The following is a 21,368-nucleotide window of genomic DNA, read 5'->3' as shown; positions in this document are numbered from 1 at the left end:
GCAGCTTTTCTGGCCGCCTCACCCGGCCAACGGATCAAGCTGACCACTGGAGCAGCACACAGCTGCGTAAGGCACCAGGAAATTTGGGGCAATTTGGTGCCCCACGCAGCTGCGTAGTTTGCGTATAGGTAAGGGTGGCCCTGGGTCTAGGAACTGTAGAATTTCCTGTAACTTTCCTGAACTAGGGAAGCTCCTTGACCTACCTGACAGGTCTGCTAGACTTCATCTATTTTCTCGTATGTGCTGTTGCTGCAGTGGAAAAAGAATTCCTTGTGCTGTAGTCATGGCGTTCCATTCATGGTTTAAAAATACGTTCAGCCTGGGTAACTTAGTCCATTCCCCTACACTAGTGTAAGACTGTACCTTGTGCTATTTCTGTAGTTCAGGTTCCTTTTGAACATTCGCTGACAATATAGCCAGATAGGACTCCCTTTGGTCTTCAAGTTAAATTTGTCATTAGAAGTCCTGTATTTGAGGCATCCAAAAGAATTTTTTCAATGTATGTATTTTTAAAAAAAAGAGGATTCTGCCGTTTGTCTCCCTATAGAATGATGGAACAATAGAGAATAGTAGTTTTCCACTTCCAAGGAAGAAGTAAAAAATGATTTTTAATCAAGGCTGGTGTATATGCAATACATACATTTAATAGGCACAATTCTCCTTCAGCCTTTCTCTCTTTGCTCTAGAGAGATGCTTTCTTTTTTTCGTCTTTAAACTTCCATTTGACAAAGAAGGAAGAGTAAGAAGGTGAAATAATGGTAGGAAATCCTGAAGAGAACTGGAGGTGAATGCTTGTACAGCTGATCTCAATAACAGCTCCCAGATGCAGACACCATTGGGGAAACAAAACAGAGAGTTTGAAGTAATCCCTGTTGTGTTTCATGGCTTTATGATCTTTTTGAAGAAGTGGTTTCTTTCAGCAAAGAGGGAACAAATTGTCGTATTCTTGCAGGCCAATGCTATGCTCTGTCTGTAAATCTCAGTTCCTGCCTCTTATCCAGGAAATATCTTACTATTTCTAATCCCATCACGTAAAAGAAGAAGCTGTGGAAAAGATGTTAGCCCAGCACCAGATAATTCTAGATAATTTGATCAGCTGTCAAATTGTGTGATGTGAGCTGAGCTTCGACATCTCTACTGTCTAATATTTAGGCAGTAGAGATGAGATTAAACTCTACAATTTATGCTGGGTCTTTTGCCTTTGGCATTCATTGTCACAGTTTGGCTCTTGAATCTTGCAGAAGAAGTAGTCGCTATTCTAAATCAATGTGGAAATTCTAAATCAAAAAATAAATATTGATACCCCCTGCTGTATTTCTGCCTACAGGAGGGGTTTTAAACCTTTTTCTTTCTGAGCCCCATCCCAGCATGCTGTAAAAATGCCACAGCCTAGCTGTGCCACAACTGTGTTTCTGCATATCCAGTAGATTAAAAGCTAGGGCCAGTGTTAGGGGGTAGCAAGCAGAGCAATTACCCAGGGCCCCACCCTGACAGGGGGCTCTGAGAAGCTAAGTTGCTCAGGCTTTGGCTTTCATCCTTGGGCCCCAGCGAGTCTAACATGGCCTTGTTCTCTGGTTTACTTTGGCAGATCCCTGAAACCTGCTTGCAGCCCCCCAGGAGGCCCTGATCCCCTGGTTGAGAATTGCTGGCCTAGAGGAACAGGGATAAGTGTCTTTCTCCCACTAGTTACCATTGGTTCCAAAGAAAACATGGAGATTGTGGCCCACACTGGATTTGTTGAGTCATTAGGACTTTTCAGAGTGTACTCCCTTCATCAAACTTTGAGGCTAGAGGACTTAATCAAAAACATGTAAAATATGGGTCTTGTTAAGGTCTTTTCACATGCAGTTTTTTGCACTCCTCCATTCAGAGTTTTCCAGATTCAGATGCTATTTGGATTTAGGTTTGGCCACTTGTTGTGTGCAACAAACTCCTGGAGGTTCTGTTGGCCAGTCTTTGTCTGAGGAATATGCATCCAGCTTTACTTGGATGACTACCTGATCAGGGCAGGGATTAGATTGTCCATTTCCTCAAATATAACTGCTTTTTTGTGAACTGTGAAATCTCATCTGGATAGGACTCTAGTTACTCCACCTTGAAATAGTGTTAGACACTCCATTAGGGAAAGTCCAGATGTTGCCAGATGGACTGTAGTCTGTTGGGGCTTGCTTTGGTTGTGCAGGTCAGTTGGGACTTTGCAATTTACATCAATTGAACCTTGGGTGACACTACCCCAGAGACACTCATCATGCAGATGCCTGCTGTTTTGTCAGAAAAACACTGCGCACACTCTGAAATGTATCTTACTCTTCCACAGCAAGTGTGTTATTGGTTATTGGGAGGATAATCCAGGGGGCAAGAACCTTTGGTTCTCTGACTTAAGAAGCTTAGCTCTGGTCTACACTATGGGGTTAGGTCGAATTTAGCCGCATTAGGTCTACTTAAAAATGACTGCATCCACACAACCAACCCCGTTCAGTCTACCTAAAGGGGTCTTAAAATTGACTTCTGTACTCTTCCCCGACAAGGGGAGAAGCGCTAAAATCGACCTTGCTGGGTCGAATTTGGGGTAGTGCGGACGCAAATCAACGGTATTGGCCTCCGGGAGCTATCCCATAGTATTTCATTGTGACCGCTCTGGACAGCACTTTGAACTCCGATGCACTAGCCAGGTATACAGGAAAAGCTCTGGGAACATTTGAATTTCTTTTCCTGTTTGGTCAGCGTGGCGAACTCAGCAGCACAGGTGAGCATACAGTCCCCCCAGAATCGCAAACGAGCTCCAGCATGGACTGAAAGGGAGACACTGGATCTGATTGCTATACGGGGAGAAGCACCTGTGCAGGCCGAACTCCGATCAAAAAGAAGAAATGCAAATATATATGCCAAAATCTCACAGGGCATGTTGGAGAGAGGCTACAACAAGGACACACAGCAGTGCCGCGTGAAAGTTAAGGAGCTCAGGCAAGCCTACCAAAAGACAAAGGAGGCAAATGGTCTCTCCAGATCAGGGCCCCATACATGCCTTTTCTATGATCAGCTGCATGGCATTCTAGGGGGGACCCTACCACTATCCCACCACTATCCGTGGACACCTGCAAGGGGGGAGTCTCAGGCAACAGGGAGGAGGATTTTGTGGATGAGGAAGAGGAGGAGAATGTGCAGCAGGCAAACGGTGAATTGTTCTCCCTGGCAGCCAGGATCTTTTCATCATCCTGGAGCCAATACCCTCCCAAGGCAGGATCACCGACCCTGAAGCTGGAGAAGGCACCTCCGGTGAGTGCACATTTGTAACTACAGTACAGGGTTTAAAAGCAATAGTGTTTAATGTTTGATTTGCCCTGAAGAATTGGGATCCATTCACGGCCAGTACAGCTACTGGACAAGTCTGTTCACATGTCTGGGGATGGAGTGGGAATCCTCCAGGGACATCTCCATGAAGCTCTCCTGGAAGTACTCTGAAAGCCTTTGCAGAGGGTTTCTGGGGAGGGCTGCCTTATTTTGTCCTCCACGGTAAGACACTTTACCACACTAAGCCAATAGCAAGTATTCTAGAATCATTGCAGCACAAAGCATGGCAGCAAATGGTCCTGGGTTTTGGTCCCATTAAAGCAACATTTGGTCTATATCTTTCTGTGTTAGCCTCAGTAGAATGATATCATTCAACGTCTCCTGGTTGAAATAGGGGAATTTTTGTAAGGGAACAGTAAAAGAACCCCGTTCATGCTGGGCTGTTTGCGCTTGGCTAAAAGGGATCATCCCAGAGAATAGTCACATGGTGCGGGGGAGGGGAGAAGGGATCATCCTGGAGAATAGTCACGCGGCGGGGGAGAGGGGGAGAAGGAGGAGGAGAAGGGATCATCCCGGAGAGTAGCCACGTGAAGGGTTTGGGGGAGGTGTGTGCTGCACATCCACCCGAAAATTGCAGCCCCTCCTTTTAAATGTGAAACCCAACCCATTGCTTGCTTTCCCTCCCACCGCTTTCGGGCTACCTTGTCCCTTATCTCTTTCTTTATTAATTAAAAAAAAAAAAAAAGCACGGTTTCAAAAATTTAATTACTTTATTTTGAAGAGGGGAGGGTGATTGCCTTACAGGGAATTAAAATCAACAAAGGGGCGGGTTTGCATCAAGGAGAAACACACACAACTGTCACACTGTAGCCTGGCCAGTCACGAAACTGGTTTTCAAAGCCTCTCTAATGCGCAGTGTGCCTAGCTGTGATCTTCTAATCGCGGTGGTGTCTGGCTGCTCAAAATCGGACTCTTCTAATCGCGGTGGTGTCTGGCTGCTCAAAATCGGACGCTAGGTGATTTGCCTCAACTTCCCACCCCGCCATAAACATCTCCCCCTTCCTCTCACAGATATTATGGAGCACACAGCAAGCAGCAATAACAATGGGAATGTTGGTTGCCCTGAGGTCTGACCTAGTCAGCAAACAGCGCCAGTGAGCTTTTAAACGTTCAAAGGCACATTCTACCACTGTTCTGCACTTGCTCAGCGTATAGTTGAACTGCTCCTTGCTACTGTCCAGGCTGCCTGCAAAAGGCTTCATGAGCCATGGGAGCAGGGGGTAGGCTGGGTCCCCAAGGGTAACTATTGGCATTTCAACATCCCCAATGGTAATTTTCTGGTCTAGGAAGTAAGTCCCTTCTTGCAGCTGTGCGAACAGCCTGGAGTTCCTAAATATGCGGGTGTCCTGCACCTTTCCTGGCCATCCCACACTGATGTCAGTGAAACGTCCCTTGTGATCCACCAGTGCTTGCAGCACCATTGAGAAGTACCCCTTGCAGTTTATGTACTGGTTGGCAAGGTGGTCCGGTGCCAAGATGGGGATATGAGTTCCGCCTATTGCCCCACCACAGTTAGGGAACCCTATTGCAGCAAAGCCATCCACAATGACCTGCATGTTTCCCAGAGTCACTACCCTTGATAACAGAATGTCAATGATTGCATTGCATTGGCTACTTGAATCACAGTAAACTTGCCCACTCCAAATTGATTCCTGACTGACGGGTAGCAGTCGGGCGTTGCAAGGCGTTCCACAGGGCTATCGCCACTCGCTTCACAACTGTCAGAGCAGCTCTCATCTGGCTATTCCTGCGCTTCAGGGTGGGGGAAAGCAACTCACAGAGTTCCAGGAAAGTGGTCTTTACGCACGTGAAAGTTTCGCAGCCACTGTGAATCATCCCATACCTGCAACACTATGCAGTCCTAGCAATCTGTGCTTGTTTGTCTGGCCCAGAATTAGCATTCCATTTTGTCAACCGGCCTCACTGCTGCCATGATGTCCCAATTGCCACAACCTGTGCTTTCAAGAATGTCTGTGTCTCTGTCCTCATCAATTATTCTCCTCGTGCTGGCGTCTCTTAGCCTGGTTCCGCATATAGTCCAGGATAATGCACAAGGTTTACAATGATCACAACAGCAGTGGTGACGGTGAGCTGAGTGGGCTTCATGCTTGCCGTAGTATAGCGGCTGCATGGGTGACCCAGGAAAAAGGGCTTTCACGGAGGGAGGGGCAACTGATGACATGTACCCGAAACCACCCGCAACAATATTTTTGCCCCATCAGGCATTGGGTGCTTAACCCAGAATTCCAGTGGGCAGCAGAGACTGTGGGATAGCTACCCACAGTGCACTGCTCTGTAAGTCTATGCTAGCCATGGTAATGAGGATGCACTCCACCAACTTAATGTACTTAGTGGGGACATACGCAATTGACTGTATAAAATCGATTTCTAAAAATGGACTTCTGTAAAATCAACCTAATTTTGTAGTGTAGACATACCCTTAGATTGCATAATGACCAATGTTAGCTTTCTGGGATGGAGAGCTAGTCTGTGGGTTCTTTCCAAGCTCAATTGGAAAGTCTCATTTGGCTTACTACAATTTGAAGAAACTTCTCTGGAGAAGTCACCTTGTTCTGGTAATGTATAGAAAGATGATGGTGCCTGTATAATCATGATATCACTACAAGTATACAGTTCCAAGAGGAAGCCAATCTTCTGCCACTGTGTAGAAGTGTCCTCCCCCTCTTCAACATATCCCTTCTTCAGGACTTATCTATCTGCTATGGCAAGTCAATTTAAATGTTGATTTTAGCAGGAGTGAGTGGTTCCTGCAGAAAACCATTTGAATTTGTGTTTGTTTTTTTTCCCCTGAAAGCAAATAATTACTGATTTTGTCACTGGGATGGCACCAGAGATGAACACCCAAGTTTTGCTTCTGATGGTTCAGTTCCTTCATGGGTTGGGGAGTGGAAGCTTAACCACTGTTCTTTGTAATCTGAAGATTTCATAAAACTTGGGCACTAAGTTGAAACAAGAAAATGCCCTTTCTTTGAGCATTTTAATCTCAAGATCAACACCTATTCTCCTAAGATGCTAAGCAGAGGCCTTCTGTAAAATTAAATACTTATTGTAATAACTCTGACTCTGCCAATAATATATCTGAATGTGCTTTCTACCTTTCCCAACTGAAAATAAATATTTAAATATATATATTTTTAATGGTCTGAAGAGGAGATTCCAAGATTGCCTGGATTTTATAGTTCCTCTGAGACCCTGAATAAGACTGCAGGTATTTCACTTATCTCACAGTGGTTTTTGTTGTAACTGAATCCTACTTTGAAAAAAGAAGTTTTACTCACTGGATGGCAAATGTGTCCTTGAATTTTGTTAGGTCTGGACTAAGGAATTTAGTACACCTAATTAGTATGCGCTCATCTTGTTTTCAAGCCTCTATGAGAACCTTCAAATCCATTATGGCAAAATATTTGGCTTGCTGCCCTTACTCCTTTCCAGAACAAGTTGAGGATACTCCATTAGACTTCTCTCTGCTTAGACTGAGGGGGCTGAAACATGGTCCCTTGATGTCTGCAATGTGTCAGGATAGTCTCATTTTGCTTTCTAACAAGGTTCTGTTCTGCAGGTTTGTGTCCGAGTTTAAAAACTGCAGTATGATGAGCCTACCTCTTTTTTGGATGCTGGTTGCTCTGTCTGCCCTGTATACTAGACAGTAGTTGTAGGATGGAGTAGAAGAGAAGTGTAACAAGACAGGTTTCAGAGTAACAGCCGTGTTAGTCTGTATTCACAAAAAGAAAAGGAGTACTTGTGGCACCTTAGAGACTAACCAGTTTATTTGAGCATAAGCTTTCGTGAGCTATAGCATCCGATGAAGTGAGCTGTAGCTCACGAAAGCTTATGCTCAAATAAATTGGTTAGTCTCTAAGGTGCCACAAGTACTCCTTTTCTTTTTGTAACAAGAAAGAATTTCATACCCTGTAATTGTTTGTTTTTATCTTCCTCTTCTCCCACTTTACTACCATCTTTGTCCCTTACGTTTGTTGTTTTTTTTCTTTTATACTCTAAAAATTTCTTGATTGTGTGTAGGTGGGTGGTGGAGAGAATATTAAAATTATATTACATACTCTTACCTTAATTGAATCTTCTTTGCTTCCTGGGTTATAACTGTAAAATGGGGAAGGGCGGTAGGAGGGGGCAACTACAGCAATTTCAGATATTTGTAAGTGATTTTAGTTTTCCCTCCATGTTGCTTGTAAACAATTCATGGGTTACTATCTACCTCAGAGCCTAGTGGTAGAGAGAGACTAATTATTCAAATGATGGTGTTAGTGAGGACTGTCACTGCCCCTAAAATGGCAACATCTAAGCCTCTATGCAAATTTGGAGCAGCATGATGGTAGATCTTCAGATTTCTGTTGTCCAAGTAAATATCATCTTATGAAGTCTAACCAAAGAAAAATACAGCTATAGAGTTTTATAATGGAAGTGATGATATAAAGTTAACTACAGGGCATGTCAGTGGTGCTGCAATAACACTTGGTCAGATTTACAACCCTTAATCATGGAGGTAGCATTTAATCACACAACACTGACTTCAAATGGGCTACTTCCACAATTAAGTGCGGCATGCATAATTAAGGACCACAGAATCTGGCTCTGTAAACAATGTGGCATTAACTAATTTATTGTCATTCAGCTAAGAGTAAATAGAATGATTAAAAAACCCAATTAAATATCAACATAAATCAAAACTATTATTGTTAGCCTTATTTTAAGTTTTCATTTAGAATAACTTCAGTGTGTTCAGATACCATTTAAATATACACTTACAAATATACAGTAATTGTATTGTTAGACTTTTTGCTAACATCACTTTTTGGAAATTAAATGTCTAAGTCTGTGGTGTTCTCTCATTTAATGTTTGAATATTTAAATATGTCAGGATTAGGTCCTTTGTCCCTGATCCTACAAAGATTTACTCACTACACATGCAAGTGAGTAGTCCCACTGACTCCAATGGGGTTATTCATATGAGTCCAGTTAGTAACATAAGTCATTGCAGGATTGAGGTTTAGTTGCATAGCTCCTATTAATGCTGATGGATACAAATGTGATACTCAATGCATGGCTGAGTTTAGTTCTCTTAGCCTTTGATTAAAGGTAGACTTTTAAATTTGACTTTTTAAAAGTTGTTGTTGAGTATAAATTCTTATGTTAATTATTTGCCTTGAAAGGATCTTTTGTTGCTTAAAACTATCTAAGAACAATTAAGGTATGTGGTGGTGGTCTTTTTTTTAAATAGGTATAACAGCAGTCATTTGTACTTACCCTCTTGATATGGTTAGAGCACGTCTGGCATTCCAAGTGAAAGGGGAGCACAAGTACACAGGAATTATTCATGCATTCAAGACCATTTATTCAAAGGTATTTCATTTTCTCCTTCCATACTTGTTAAAGAAAAATGTGGTGGTTGTATTTTTTTTAATGCTGTGCACCACTATTTAATGACCTGAGGGAAACAAATGTGAATTTGGCTTTGACTGTGTGTGTAGCACACTCTCGTTTTACAAAAGGGTCTGGATGCTCCCCTTTTACTCATGCTGGTGGAGGGTGGCTCAAGCTGGTGGAAATGGCAGAGGACAACAAATTGGGAATAACAGTGGTATATACTCCTGAGGTTTTTGCCTCTGAGAATAATATTTATAACAGGGGTTGGAAAGTAACATACTTAATTGTGTGTATTGGAAATCATCTCCCTACTTTGTGATTCTGGGTGTAAGTAGACCTGCCTTCTCCTAAGCATTTTCTCCTCTCTGTCTCCTAAGCAGCCAATTTATAGTCCCTCCTCTCAGCTGCTGAGGAAGAGGAAGATGAGGTTAATATTAATACCTCATTGTGTGGCTAGCACTGTCATACAAATGACTTGTCAGTACAATCAGTTCCATAATAATCTAACTATTTCTACTTCTGTTTGCCATGAATTGTTTGTATTTTTATTTTTCCTTCAAAAGGAAGGAGGTTACATTGGATTTTACAGAGGACTGATGCCAACAGTTGTAGGAATGGCTCCTTATGCAGGTAAGTTAAAAATTTTGTTGCCAGCATTGTATATGTGTCTCACAGTTGTATTTGCAAAATTTGTATTTGCTTCTGTTAAACTGAAGGGCTAAATTTCTGCTTGGACAGAATGGAAAGGGCAAACTGCAGGGAGTCATTTGTAGCTTCCTGATCTGATGGTAGATCAGCTTATGATGTTGATCAGTGCAAGTTAGAATAGCTGCTGTAACTTATACCACTGGTGAAAATCCCTAAGTGACCTTTCTGAGATGTGAGGGGCCAGTGACTGAGTTCTCCTCTCGCTCCCCACCCCTAAAGCTTCTCCGATAGAAAAAGGTGCAGGACCTGTTCCTAAACCTGGCCAATCTGGCTGTAGTTGCTGTGTGAAAGGCCCACACAAACTAAGGGAAATAGACTGACTATAAAGGGGAAACAATGAAACTGACTATGGAAAATGCTCTCGAATGAAGTAAATAAACTGAAAAGATATGAGATTTTTTTCTAATTTCTTTCAGTTATACTAATCTTAGGTGTTACTTGTAACTATAACATGTTAAATTAAAAATCACTTTTTTCAAAGTGTTTTAAGATCCTTGGTTAGAAGTTACAAGACAGATGCGCAAAGTATTATTGTATGTACGTTTCCATTGCATGTGTAGTACAAAAACCAATTCTTAAAATTAATGCCTAAGGCACACTTTTTTTCCAAAGAGCCTTCTCTTTGGAAAAAAGAGAAATTACAACAAATTACAACAAGCTGAATCCTAGACCACACTTAAGATTGCTATTGGTGTGACAAAGTTCCTGCTCTACCTTGGTGGGTCTCGCGCTTATTGGCGGATTTGCTCGCTCTGGAGCTTACGGCAGCCCTCAGCTTGGCCATTTTTCTGAATTCACAGTCCAGGTCGACTCCTCCTGTGTCTGACCAGGAGTTGGGAGGATTTGGGGGGAGACGGGGCCCGCCCTCTACTTCGGGTTCCAGCCCAGGGACCTGTGGAATGCAGCTGTCTAGAGTGCCTCCTGGAACAGCTGTGCGACAGCCAGCTACAACTCCCTGGGCTACTTCCCCATGGCCTCCTCCCAACACCTTCTTTATCCTCACCATAGGACCTTTCTCCTGGTGTCTGATAATTCTTGTACACCTCAGTCCTCCAACAGTCTGCGTTCTCACTCTCAGCTCCTAGTGCCTCTTGCTCCCGGCTCCTCACGCACACCACAAACTGATGTGAGCTCCTTTTTAAAACCCAGGTGCCCTGATTAGCCTGCCTTAATTGATTCTAGCAGCTTCTTGATTGGCTGCAGGTGTTCTAAACAGCCTGTCTTAATTGCCTCCAGAAGGTTGGTGATTGTTCTGAAACCTTCCCTGTTGGGAAATGGAACGTCCTTTGCTTGCTCCTCAGCTGTCTGCTTTCTATTCTTTTCTAAAGCCCCCTGGCCTGGATTTTTCTTACTTTTTGAACCTGCCTTAGTTCCCCCCTCTGATGGGGCCAGACGCTTTTTGTTTTGGTTTGATTTTTTGTTGTTTTTTTCTTCTTGCCGTTTATGTGCTGGTTGGCCTCCAGCTTGCTGCCAGCAGCCCCCCCCCCCCACGCCTGCTTTCGGGCGCAGCTATTTGCCTCAGCTGAGCCCCCCGGAGTAGGGGGGGGAAGATTGCCGATTTTGCTATCTGGAGGGGGGAGTGGAAACCCCCAGACCCAGCCGTTTTGCTGGCAGCTCGTATTTTACTTCTTATCTTTACAACATTCTCAGCATGCCGGAAGCCTTGGAACACAGCCAAAACAGCTGGAGAAGAAGATTTCAGAAGACAGGAGAAATAACCCAGGGAAGCTACAAATCATCGTGAAGGGGGCCGTAAGATTGAGTAATCTTCTGAATTATACTCTCGTGGTGGGGAGTTTGACTGTGGTTTACTTGCGTTTGTGGCGGCACAGGGGGTGTGGCGCGGAGCCCCCCCCGATCCATCGGTGCCCACCCCCCCACCATCACTACAACTGTTACGGCCCCCCTCCGCCGTCCGTCCCTGCTGGCAACCTGCCATCTACCTTCAGATACAGCTGTTTGCTTTGAACTTTACCTTTTGGACCGGACATAACAGCCGACCAACTGAGACTCTTTGGACAAACGTGCGTGGGTCTGCACCCCCCCCCCCCCGGATTGCTTATCCCACAGCTTGCCCCTATTATCGGACCCCGATCTGTTTCCCACTCCCAGTCCAACCCCTTTGGCATTCCCCCACCCCCCCGCCTGCAGCTCAGCAGGGAGGAGCAGTTACTCTGCTTCCACCTCCCTCCTCCTCCTTCTGGTGTCTCCCCGTCTCTCCCTGCTCACAATGGCGGGGAATGAGAGGGGCAAGGCCCCTCTAACAAAATCAGTTGTCCCTCCCCCCCGCCCGACCCCCAAGGTCCCCCCCCCCACTATTGTTAAGATACTTGCCATCCCCCCCTGCTGGGGCACCGGCAGCAGGAGGCACCGGGGTGATTACTGCTGCTGCTGCGCCCACCGCCCCCCAGATTCTAGGAACCCCCCCCCCCAGCTGGCTGGAAGGGCCAGGGCGGGAAGAAAGGAAAGGGCCCCGCTAAAACCACTAGGCCCTCCATGGCAGGGGCTGTCCCCACCGCTGTGGCCTCGTCATCGAGCGTGGCGCCCCTCCCTGCGTTTCCCTCCACCAGCTCTGCAATTGTCCCTCCCCCGGCCCCCAGGATGTATGCCTGGGCAGTGACGGGCTCCCCCCTGCCTGCCGCCTCGTCATCTCGCCCCCCCCCCGCCTCCGCTACCTTCACCAGCAGCCGGGGCCCTTTCCCCACCTTGACCAGGAGGCACGGTGTCCGTTGCCTCCTGGTGCCCGGCTCGCCCCATGTGGAGACATGCGTGCAGGCGCTGGCGAAGGTGGTAGGACCCACGGCTATTGTGGCGGCCTCCAAGATGTATGGGAAGGTCGTTTTTTTCTTAGCTTCGGAGGCTGCCGTCCAGGAGGCGATGGAGAGGGGCCTGGCGGTGGGGGGGGGGTGTGTGTTTGTCCCTCTAGAGCCGCTAGAAGATCTGGGCGTTCACCTCGTCCTCACCTCCGTTCCTCTCATCTTACTCAATGTTGCCCTGTTACCCGCTCTTTCCACCCTGGGGAAACTTGTCTCTGTCATCAGTCCTCTCCCGTTGGGCTGCAAGGACCCCACCCTCCGTCACGTCCTTTCGTTCCGCCAGCAAGTGCAGCTTCTACCGCCGGCGGGGGCGCGTGACGGAGAGGTGCTCGAGGGGTCTTTCCTAGTCCCCTACCAGGGAGCCCGCTATCGGGTCTTTTACTCCACCGGAGAGGCCCGGTGCTACCTCTGCCACTCAGTGGGGCATGTCGGCAGAGACTGCCCTTTGGCCCGGGTGGGAGGGGCACCCGAGACCCAGCAGGACATCGGCCCCGTCGCTGCCGACGCCCCTGGCTACCCGGCACCTGAAACCAACCCTCCTCCTACTCGACCCATCGCTGCTCCCGTCCGGGCCCAAGAGATACCTTCCCTACAACGCCCGGGCGAGCAAGGGAGTTCCACCCTTGCTATTACCAATCCAGCAGAGCCTATGGAGGAGGGTATGGCAAGGATATTACTGGGTACAGGAGAGGGCCCGCCCCAAGGAGAACCCCCCGCCCCCCATGCTGCCTCACCGCTACCCCCCCGAACCCCTGAACCATCGCCTCCGCCCCCCAACAAGACCCCTGCTAACCAACCCCCAGACGACGCTATGGAGGGCTGGACCCTAGTCCAGGGGAAGCGAGGCAAGCGGAAGACTCGAGCTCCGCTGCATCCATCCGACGCGGAAGCCCCCCAGAAGACCAGGAAAGGAGGCACTGATATTGAGCCTCCCGCTACGGCCACGAGTGAGATCCATCCGCTGGTGTTGGGAGAGGAAGACGGACTGGCATTGGAGGGCAGAATCCCCCCTCCACGGGAGACCCTCCTCTCCGAGACTCCTGAGGACGCCCCTTCTGCCTGGATACCACCCGAACCCCCCGCGGACCCTGAGGCGACGGTTGAGGCGGGCCCTAGAGGAGAGGCCCCCGGGGTAGCAGGAGCTGGCCTCTCCTCCGAGTATGTGGAGATTGAGGCCCTAGATTTGACCCCGGGTCACCCAGGGAGAGGATGATCTACTGCCGGCTGGCCTCGAGCTGGGCAACCTTACCCCAGCCCCCCTTTCCCCATGCTCCCTCCCCCTAATTGCCTTCCTGGGCGAGCACCCTGCAGAAGGTGGTCCACCACCTGATGCCATGGCCGCCAAGACCACCACGGAGCCAGCGCCTAGCATTACTGGGAGCCCCCTCCTTAACCCTTGACTCTGCTCAGGAAGCACTTTCCTTTAGCTGCTTGCCTCCTGAACCCCAGAGCCTTACCCCTGCCCCCACCCCGTCCCTGCCCAAGTCCCCTCCTCCTGCAATGCTAATGCCGCCCCTGGGGTTATTTCCTTCCCGCCTTTCGCAGATTCCCCCCAGGGAGCAGTCTTTGCACTTTCTAGTCGCGACCCATTAGGAGTTGCAATTTTTTCCCTCCCATCCCCCTCCACCCCAAGGCGTGAGATGAATTTAATAACCGCAGCCTGTCAGACGCTCTGTCGGTGGTCCGCACCCTGTCTACCCACCTTAGCGGACCACAAGGCTGTATTAAGAGCCCCACCAGGGAATACCCCAGAAATTGTAACCCCACCCCCCCCATGAGCTGCGGCATGCACTATGGAAGTTTCTAGAACACACCCATGGTGCCTGCAATAGGGTACAGCTGGCTCTTCAGCTATGGGGGGACTTTGACCAAATCCTCCAGGCCACAAGGGCCCTTATACAGGAGGGCAGGGGGCAAGGAAGGCGCGGTGCCGCGGCTTCTGAAACGATCTACGCATCCATGGGATGGGTCACGGGTTGCTGCGCAACCCACCGGGGGCCCTGAACACCCCCACCAACAAGAACCCCCCCCCCAGCCCTCCGCATGACGCCTCTTCTTTTTGCGACCCTGAATACCAGAGGCTGTAGGATGGCTCTCCACAGGTCCCAGGTGCTCTCTTACCTTCGGGAAGGGGGGTACTCTGTAGTTTTCCTGCAGGAGACCCATACGGACCTGACCGCCGAGGACAGGTGGCGGCTGGAGTGGGGAGACGGTGTATTTTTTAGCCACTTCACGACTTGACAAGCTGGAGTGGCGACCCTGTTCTCCCCCAAACTAGGGCCCGAGGTGCTAGGGGTCACTGAGGCCGTGCCGGGCCACCTGCTGCACCTTCAAGTCCGTATGGAGGGGCTCGTGGTCAATCTTGTTAACATCTATGCCCCGCAAATGAGCTCAAGGCGGCCACAATTCTATCAGCGGGTGTCCGACTTTCTCGGCACCCTAGATTCGCATGAGGGCCTGGTCCTGGGAGGGGACTTTAACACCACCCTCGAGGAACGGGACCGTTCAGGGGCCGAGCCGAGCCCGGCTGCTGCGAATATTCTCTGAGGGATAGTTGAACATCACTCCCTAGCGGACGTCTGGCGTGACCATCACCCAGATGACACTTCCATGTTCACTTTTGTCTGGGTGGAGGCCCATCGGTCACACCACTCTCGGTTGGACCGTATTTACTTATCCCATTTCCATCTTTCACAGGCCCACTCCTCCGCCATTCAGCCAGCCCCATTCTCCGACCATCATTTAGTCACCATAACGGTCTCCCTCCGTGCAGAGAGACCGGGGCCGGCCTATTGGCACTTTAACAACAGCCTGTTGGAGGACGAGAGCTTCGTGACGTCCTTCCGGGAGTTTTGGCTGGCCTGGCGAGAGCAGTGGCGTGCCTTTCCTTGGTGCGGCGATGGTGGGATCTCGGGAAGGTGCGCGCCAAGCTCTTCTGCCGTGACTACACTCGGGGCACCAGCCGACGGCGAAATGCGGCGATAGAGCAGTTGGAACGGGAGGTCTTAGAGATGGAGAGGCGCCTGGCCGCCAACCCCAAGGACCCGTCCCTCTGCAGAGCGTGCCGGGAGAAGCGGGAGGAGCTCCGGGCCCTCGAGGACCACCGGGCCTGAGGTGCCTTCATTTGGTCCCGCATCCACCTCCTTCGGGAGATGGACCGCGGCTCCCGCTTCTTCTATGCCCTGGAGAAAACGAGGGGGGCCAAGAAACATGTCCCCTGCCTTCTTGCGGAAGACGGCACCCCCCTCACGGATCCGGAGGAGATGTGTGGGAGGGCCCGTGACTTCTACACAAGCCTTTTCTCCCCGGATCCGACCGATCCTGGCGCTTGCGGGGTGCTCTGGGAGGAACTCCCCACGGTCAGTGTGGGCGACCGAGACCAACTAGAGCTGCCTCTCACCCTGGCCGAGTTCTCGGAAGCCCTCCGTCGCATGCCCACCAATAAATCTCCGGGCATGGACGGGCTGACCGTGGAGTTTTACCGCGCGTTCTGGGACATCCTCGGCCCAGACCTAGTCACCGTTTGGGCTGAGTCCTTGCAGAGCGGGGTCCTCCCTCTGTCGTGCAGGCGAGCGGTGCTTGCCTTGCTGCCGAAGAAGGGGGACCTCCGCGATTTACGAAACTGGTGTCCCGTCTCACTCCTTAGCACGGATTACAAAATCATAGCGAAAGCAATCTCGCTGCGGCTAGGGTCCGTGATGGCGGACGTGGTCCACCCAGACCAGACCTATACTGTCCCGGGTCGCAGCATTTTTGACAATCTATTTCTAGTCCGAGACCTTTTGGAACTCGGGCGGAGAGATGGTCTGTCGTTCGCCCTCCTGTCTCTTGATCAGGAGAAGGCGTTCGATAGAGTAGACCATAGGTACCTCCTGAGCACTCTGCAGGCGTTTGGATTCGGACCTCAGTTTGTGAGTTTTCTCCGGGTGCTGTATGCCTCCCCGGAGTGTTTGGTTAGGCTCAACTGGACCCTGACTGAACCGGTCAGCTTCGGGCGAGGAGTGCGGCAGGGTTGCCCCCTCTCGGGCCAGTTGTACGCTTTGGCGATCGAGCCTTTCCTCTGTCTCCTCCGCAGGAGGATGACAGGGTTGGTGCTGCGGGAGCCGGAGCTGCGGCTGGTCCTGTCGGCTTATGCCGATGACGTACTCCTCGTGGTCCAGGACCTGGGCGACTTGGCGCGAGTGAAGGCATGCCAGGCCATCTATTCGGCAGCCTCCTCCGCCTGAGTCAGCTGGGTCAAGAGCTCTGGCTTGGCGGTGGGGGACTGGCGGCAGGTAAGCTCCCTCCCACCCGCGCTTCAGACCATCCGGTGGAGTGCGGGTCTACTGCTCTATCTTGGCGTTTACCTTTCCGCCATGCACCCTTCCCCGCCGGAGAACTGGAAAATTTAGAGGGCGGGGTGATAGAGCGGATCCGGAAATGCACGAGGCTACTCCGATGTCTCTCCCTCCGAGGGAGAGCACTGGTGCTTAACCAACTAGTCCTGTCCACGCTCTGGTACCGGCTCAACACCCTGGCCCCGGCCCCGGGTTTCCTGACCCACCTCCGGAGATTGATCCTAGTGTTCTTCTGGTCAGGAATGCACTGGGCCCCTGTTGGAGTTCTTCATTTACCCCTGAAGGAAGGAGGGCAGGGCCTGAAGTGTCTGTACACTCAGGTCCGTGTTTTCCGCCTCCAGGCCCTGCAGAGGCTCTTTTATAGTGCAAGTAGTTCGGCATGGAGCATACTGGCGCACGCCTTCCTGCACCGCTTCCAAGGGCTCCGTTACGACCGGCAGCTCTTTTATCTTTGTCCGAGAGGTTTTCCGCGAGACCTCTCCAGGCTGCCGGTCTTCTACCAGGACCTTCTCCGGGCCTGGAAACTGTTTCTAACGACCAGGTCCGTGGCGGCCACCGTGGGAGCAGATCTCCTCACGGAGCCCCTGCTGCACAATCCCCAACTCCGTGTGCAGGTGGCGGAGTCCCGCCCGGTGCGCCAGAGGTTGGTCCTGGCGGAAGTCATGAGGGTCGGAGACCTCCTGGACTACGACCGGAGAGACTGGCTGGATCCCCTGACGCTCGCTCGGCGCATGGGGCTCTCCAGCCCTCGTACCCCCCGGTGCGTACTTCGGGAGGTGAAGGCCGCCTTGACCCCTGCTGCTCGGGCTTATGTCAACCGAGCCTTGCGTGAGGGCGCACCCCGCCCATCTTCTACCCCAAGCCCGCCGGACCTTTCCATTGGGCCCCTACCCTGCCGATCCCAACAAACCCCTCACCCTTTCACTGCAAGCCGGCTGCATGAACTGCAGCCGGTCAGTTTTCAAATTGCACCACGGAAATATTTATACACACTCACGCTTCATACCCTTCACGCCCACAGCCTGGTGTCCCGCCCCGATACAAAGTGACAGGACCTCCTGCCACCTTTGGAGGGTGAGCAACCTCGATGGGCCAGGCTGTATTCCACCTTGGTCCCGAGGCCTGTCGGGGACATCAGTTGGCGGCTCCTTCACGGAGCTGTGAGCACGGGTGTGTTTCTGACACGGTTTACCCCCATCCCGGATACTTGCCCTTTTTGTAATGTGAGGGAAACCCTGGCGCACGTATATTTAGAGTGTGCCAGATTGCAGCCCCTTTTCCGGCTCCTCACAAATATTCTATTGTGCTTTTGGCTTCATTTCTCCCCTCACTTTTTTATCTATACACTTCCCATCCGTGGCCCCACAAAAAATTGTGGGATCTCCTGGTCAACCTCCTCCTAGCCTTGGCTAGAACAGCCATTTATAAAACCAGAGAGAGGAGGTTGGCCCATGAAACGTCCTGTGATTGTAGGGCTTTTTTCCGATCCTCAGTACATTCACGTATCCGGGCGGAGTTCCTCTGGGCAGCGTCCACCGACTCCCTTGACGCCTTCGAGGAGCGGTTCTCTGCTCGGTGACTCCGTCTGACCCTTTGATTGAGGGGAAGAGCGAGAGATGCCAGCCCCAGCCGTTGCCGCTGTGGATACCATCATTACTGTCATCTAGGAGGGGTCCAATAATACATGGGTGTCTACCCCCCCACCCCTAAACCGCCCACCCCGCAGCTGTGCCCATCTTGCCGGGCACTCTCAGGAGAGGGAGGATCGGTGACACTGGGCGCGGCACTAGGTAACTCGAGGGGGTGAAAGACCATGAGTGTCGAGGAAGCCCCCCCGCTCTGGGCCACCAGGTAACTCAGGAGGGTGGAAGACCACGAGTGTCGAGGAAGCCCCCCCCGCTCTGGGCCCACGCTAGCCTGAACACTTCTCCCTCCTGAAGGCTGCTGTGTTATACCTTCTGTTTGCATTGTTTTGTTGCATAGTTGTTTTGTTTCCTTTGGTAATTCTTGTAAGTGTTACCAATAAACTTCTTTTCTGTTTCCAAAAAAAAAAAAATCTTCCCTGTTACCTTACCCAGGGAAAAGGGACCTACTTAGCCTGGGGCTAATATATCTGCCTTCTGTTACTCTCCTGTAGCCATCTGGCCCGACCCTGTCACATTGGATAAATATGTAATATTTGTATTGATTTATGTAATGTATGTAACTTTTCTCTCTTTCACAATATTTAATAAAAACCTCGTAAAGAATCAGGAATTAAATAATTCAGTGTGTGATTACTCTCTTATGTTACAAAGACTCTATGTGTATCAGTAAGAAACTTGTGGTTTCCTAAAGTCTACATAAAATTACATTTTTCTCTTTCAGGTTTTTCATTTTTTACCTTTAGTACCTTAAAGAGCATTGGACTTGCCCAAGCACCTAGCCTGCTTGGAAGGCCTTCCTTAGATAATCCTGAAGTCTTAGTTTTGAAAACACATGTAAGCTTGCTGTGTGGTGGCTTGGCTGGAGCAATAGCACAGACAATATCGTAAGTTTTGGTGGGATATGGGTTTGTTTGTTTTGGGGTTTTTAGCTGCACTTATTGAAGAAATTATATGCTATCTTGGATTAAGAATTTTTCTTAAATGTAATATTTCAGAGTTAAGCTTTTTTTACCTGATAGGTCAGAAACTAGAGTGCACTTATTTTATGGTGCTTCACTTTCTGAATGTGTTTTAATTTTGAAGATCTTTAAAAGTATATGTATCAGACCAAATCCTGCTGTCTTTATTCTGACAAATTTCCACCAAGGTAAATTAGAATCTTACCTAGAGTTGGAGTTGTTTTACACCAGTTCATTTTAAAACAAAATCATAGCTACAAATATATATTTAAGTTACTATATTTGGCATAGTTTATTTTTATTTCTCCCTCCTTCTCTACTCTCTGCCTTTGTCAGATTTTCTCCATGGCCCAGAAACAGGTGAATTGATTGGATTTATTTTTTTGGCATTTATTTTTTTCGAAACTATTTAATTACAAATGTCACACATGCATTTCTGTCTCCTCCCTAAATTCTGTTTTACACAAACTGGTTTATGCTCTGTCTGATCTTCATGTATCTTCTTTACTTCTGCCTAATGGAATATATTAAGATTCTGATTCACTGTTTTTAATTGTGCTGGCGGAAATCTCGATTTTTGGAGAACTTTCAGCTGTGTTGGGCACTGAGTTTGAGCCTTGACTCACTGTAAAAGGAACTTTGAAGTTTCACAGGGAACTTTATTTATTTATATTCATGTGTGTATATATATACACACAAACACTGTATTCATATTTTTGCCGTTCAAGTAGTTAAAATGCTTTCTTTTTTAACAAACAAACAACTCTCTTCTTTAGATATCCACTTGATGTAACTCGTAGGCGAATGCAGTTAGGATCAGCTCTTCCAGATGCTGACAAGTGCCTGTAAGCATTTTATTATACCATCCTTTTCAACTGTAGTAAGTGAATTCCTAAATGTATAAGTAAACCTCTTTGTTTAAAACTGATACATGATTAACTGTGCTATAGATTCCTTCATATTTTCCACTAGTGGAGAGGGTATTAGGTTTCTGTGCTCTTAACTGAGAGGGAAACTGTTTTTTTCTTTATTGTGATCTCTTAAAAATCACAGAAATGAATTCTGCGAATATGAGATCTTTATTGTTGAAGTTCTTTTGTGTTAGGCTTCAATTTACTACAGCTTCACTTGGCATAAATAAGCTCCAAGGGCCCAATCCTGCTTCTGTTGAATCTCGGGGCAGGTCTACACTACAGCCTGGATCGATGCTCTGAGATCGATCCACTGGTGGTTGATTTAGCGGGTCTACTAAAGATCACTCTCCAGTCGACCCCTGTACTCTGCCCCCTACGAGAAGAGTAAGGTCAGTTGACGGGAGATTTTTTCTCCCGTTAACCCCTGCGGTAACTCGAGCTAAGGTACGTCGACTCCAGCTACATTATTCACGTAGCTGGAGATGCGTAGCATAGGTCAACTTACCGCGGTAGTGTAGCCATAGACATAGAATCGTAGGACTAGAAGGGACCTCAAGAGGTCCTCAAGGCAGGAGTGCAGGGGACGGTTGTGTCACCAACTTCTGTTGTCTTGAATGGTGCAGGATCTGGCCCCAATGCGAATGATTATTTTTTTCTTGTTTACTATCACTTTCTTGTAACCACAGTACTGATTGACAGTTCAGTTGTAGACACTGAGAGTATATCTACACAGCAGTTTAGGCCTGGGGCTGAGCCTGGGCTCAAGCCAAACCCCCCTTGCATTCACACTGCAAATGTGCTAACCTTGTTTAACCATGTTAAACTGTGACCTAGACTTTATTGCTTTCATGTGTGCATGAGGCCCTGACTTGACTCAAGTCCCAGAAGTCCTCCGGATGCATCCTAGAGAGCACAGCGCTGCATGTAGTCAGCACGGTGGCCGGAAGCACCATTACTACCTGGGAGTATGCTTTCTGTTCCTGCTGCTTTCGCTGCCATGGTTCCGGCTCTTCCTCGCTGCTGTGTAGAGCTTTCCTGGAGCAGGGAGCAAAGCCACCAGGCAGGAGGTGGCTACGGGCCACCAGCATGTTGTGGGTCGTTCCTCCCCCAGCCATGCTGAGCCAAGAGCTTTGCCTCTCTGCCTCCCTTCAAGGCAGCCACTTGGTCCCTGCTCCATACTCTGGCCCTTGCTCTTGGGCTCCCCCGCTCTCCCTGCTGTTACATGTTCAATGGC

The 21,368-nt window shown here is 49.1% G+C and overlaps 1 protein-coding gene across 1 annotated transcript in view; it reads left to right on the top strand.

The window, feature by feature from the left end:
- The window catches only part of SLC25A16 (solute carrier family 25 member 16), a 44,672-nt gene that overhangs the window by 11,578 nt on the left and 11,726 nt on the right, over window positions 1-21,368 (top strand). The window contains exons 5-8 of the mRNA XM_073353480.2: window positions 8,609-8,730; window positions 9,318-9,384; window positions 18,983-19,145; window positions 19,997-20,065. Coding sequence (XP_073209581.1) covers window positions 8,609-8,730; window positions 9,318-9,384; window positions 18,983-19,145; window positions 19,997-20,065 — 421 coding nt within the window. The remainder of the gene's footprint in view (window positions 1-8,608; window positions 8,731-9,317; window positions 9,385-18,982; window positions 19,146-19,996; window positions 20,066-21,368) is intronic.

Source organism: Lepidochelys kempii, chromosome 7 (assembly GCF_965140285.1).
Source record: "Lepidochelys kempii isolate rLepKem1 chromosome 7, rLepKem1.hap1, whole genome shotgun sequence".
Lineage (NCBI taxonomy): Eukaryota > Metazoa > Chordata > Testudines > Cheloniidae > Lepidochelys > Lepidochelys kempii.
The sequence above is the reverse complement of the archived record's forward strand: the minus strand, read 5'-3'. Positions and strand labels throughout refer to the sequence as shown.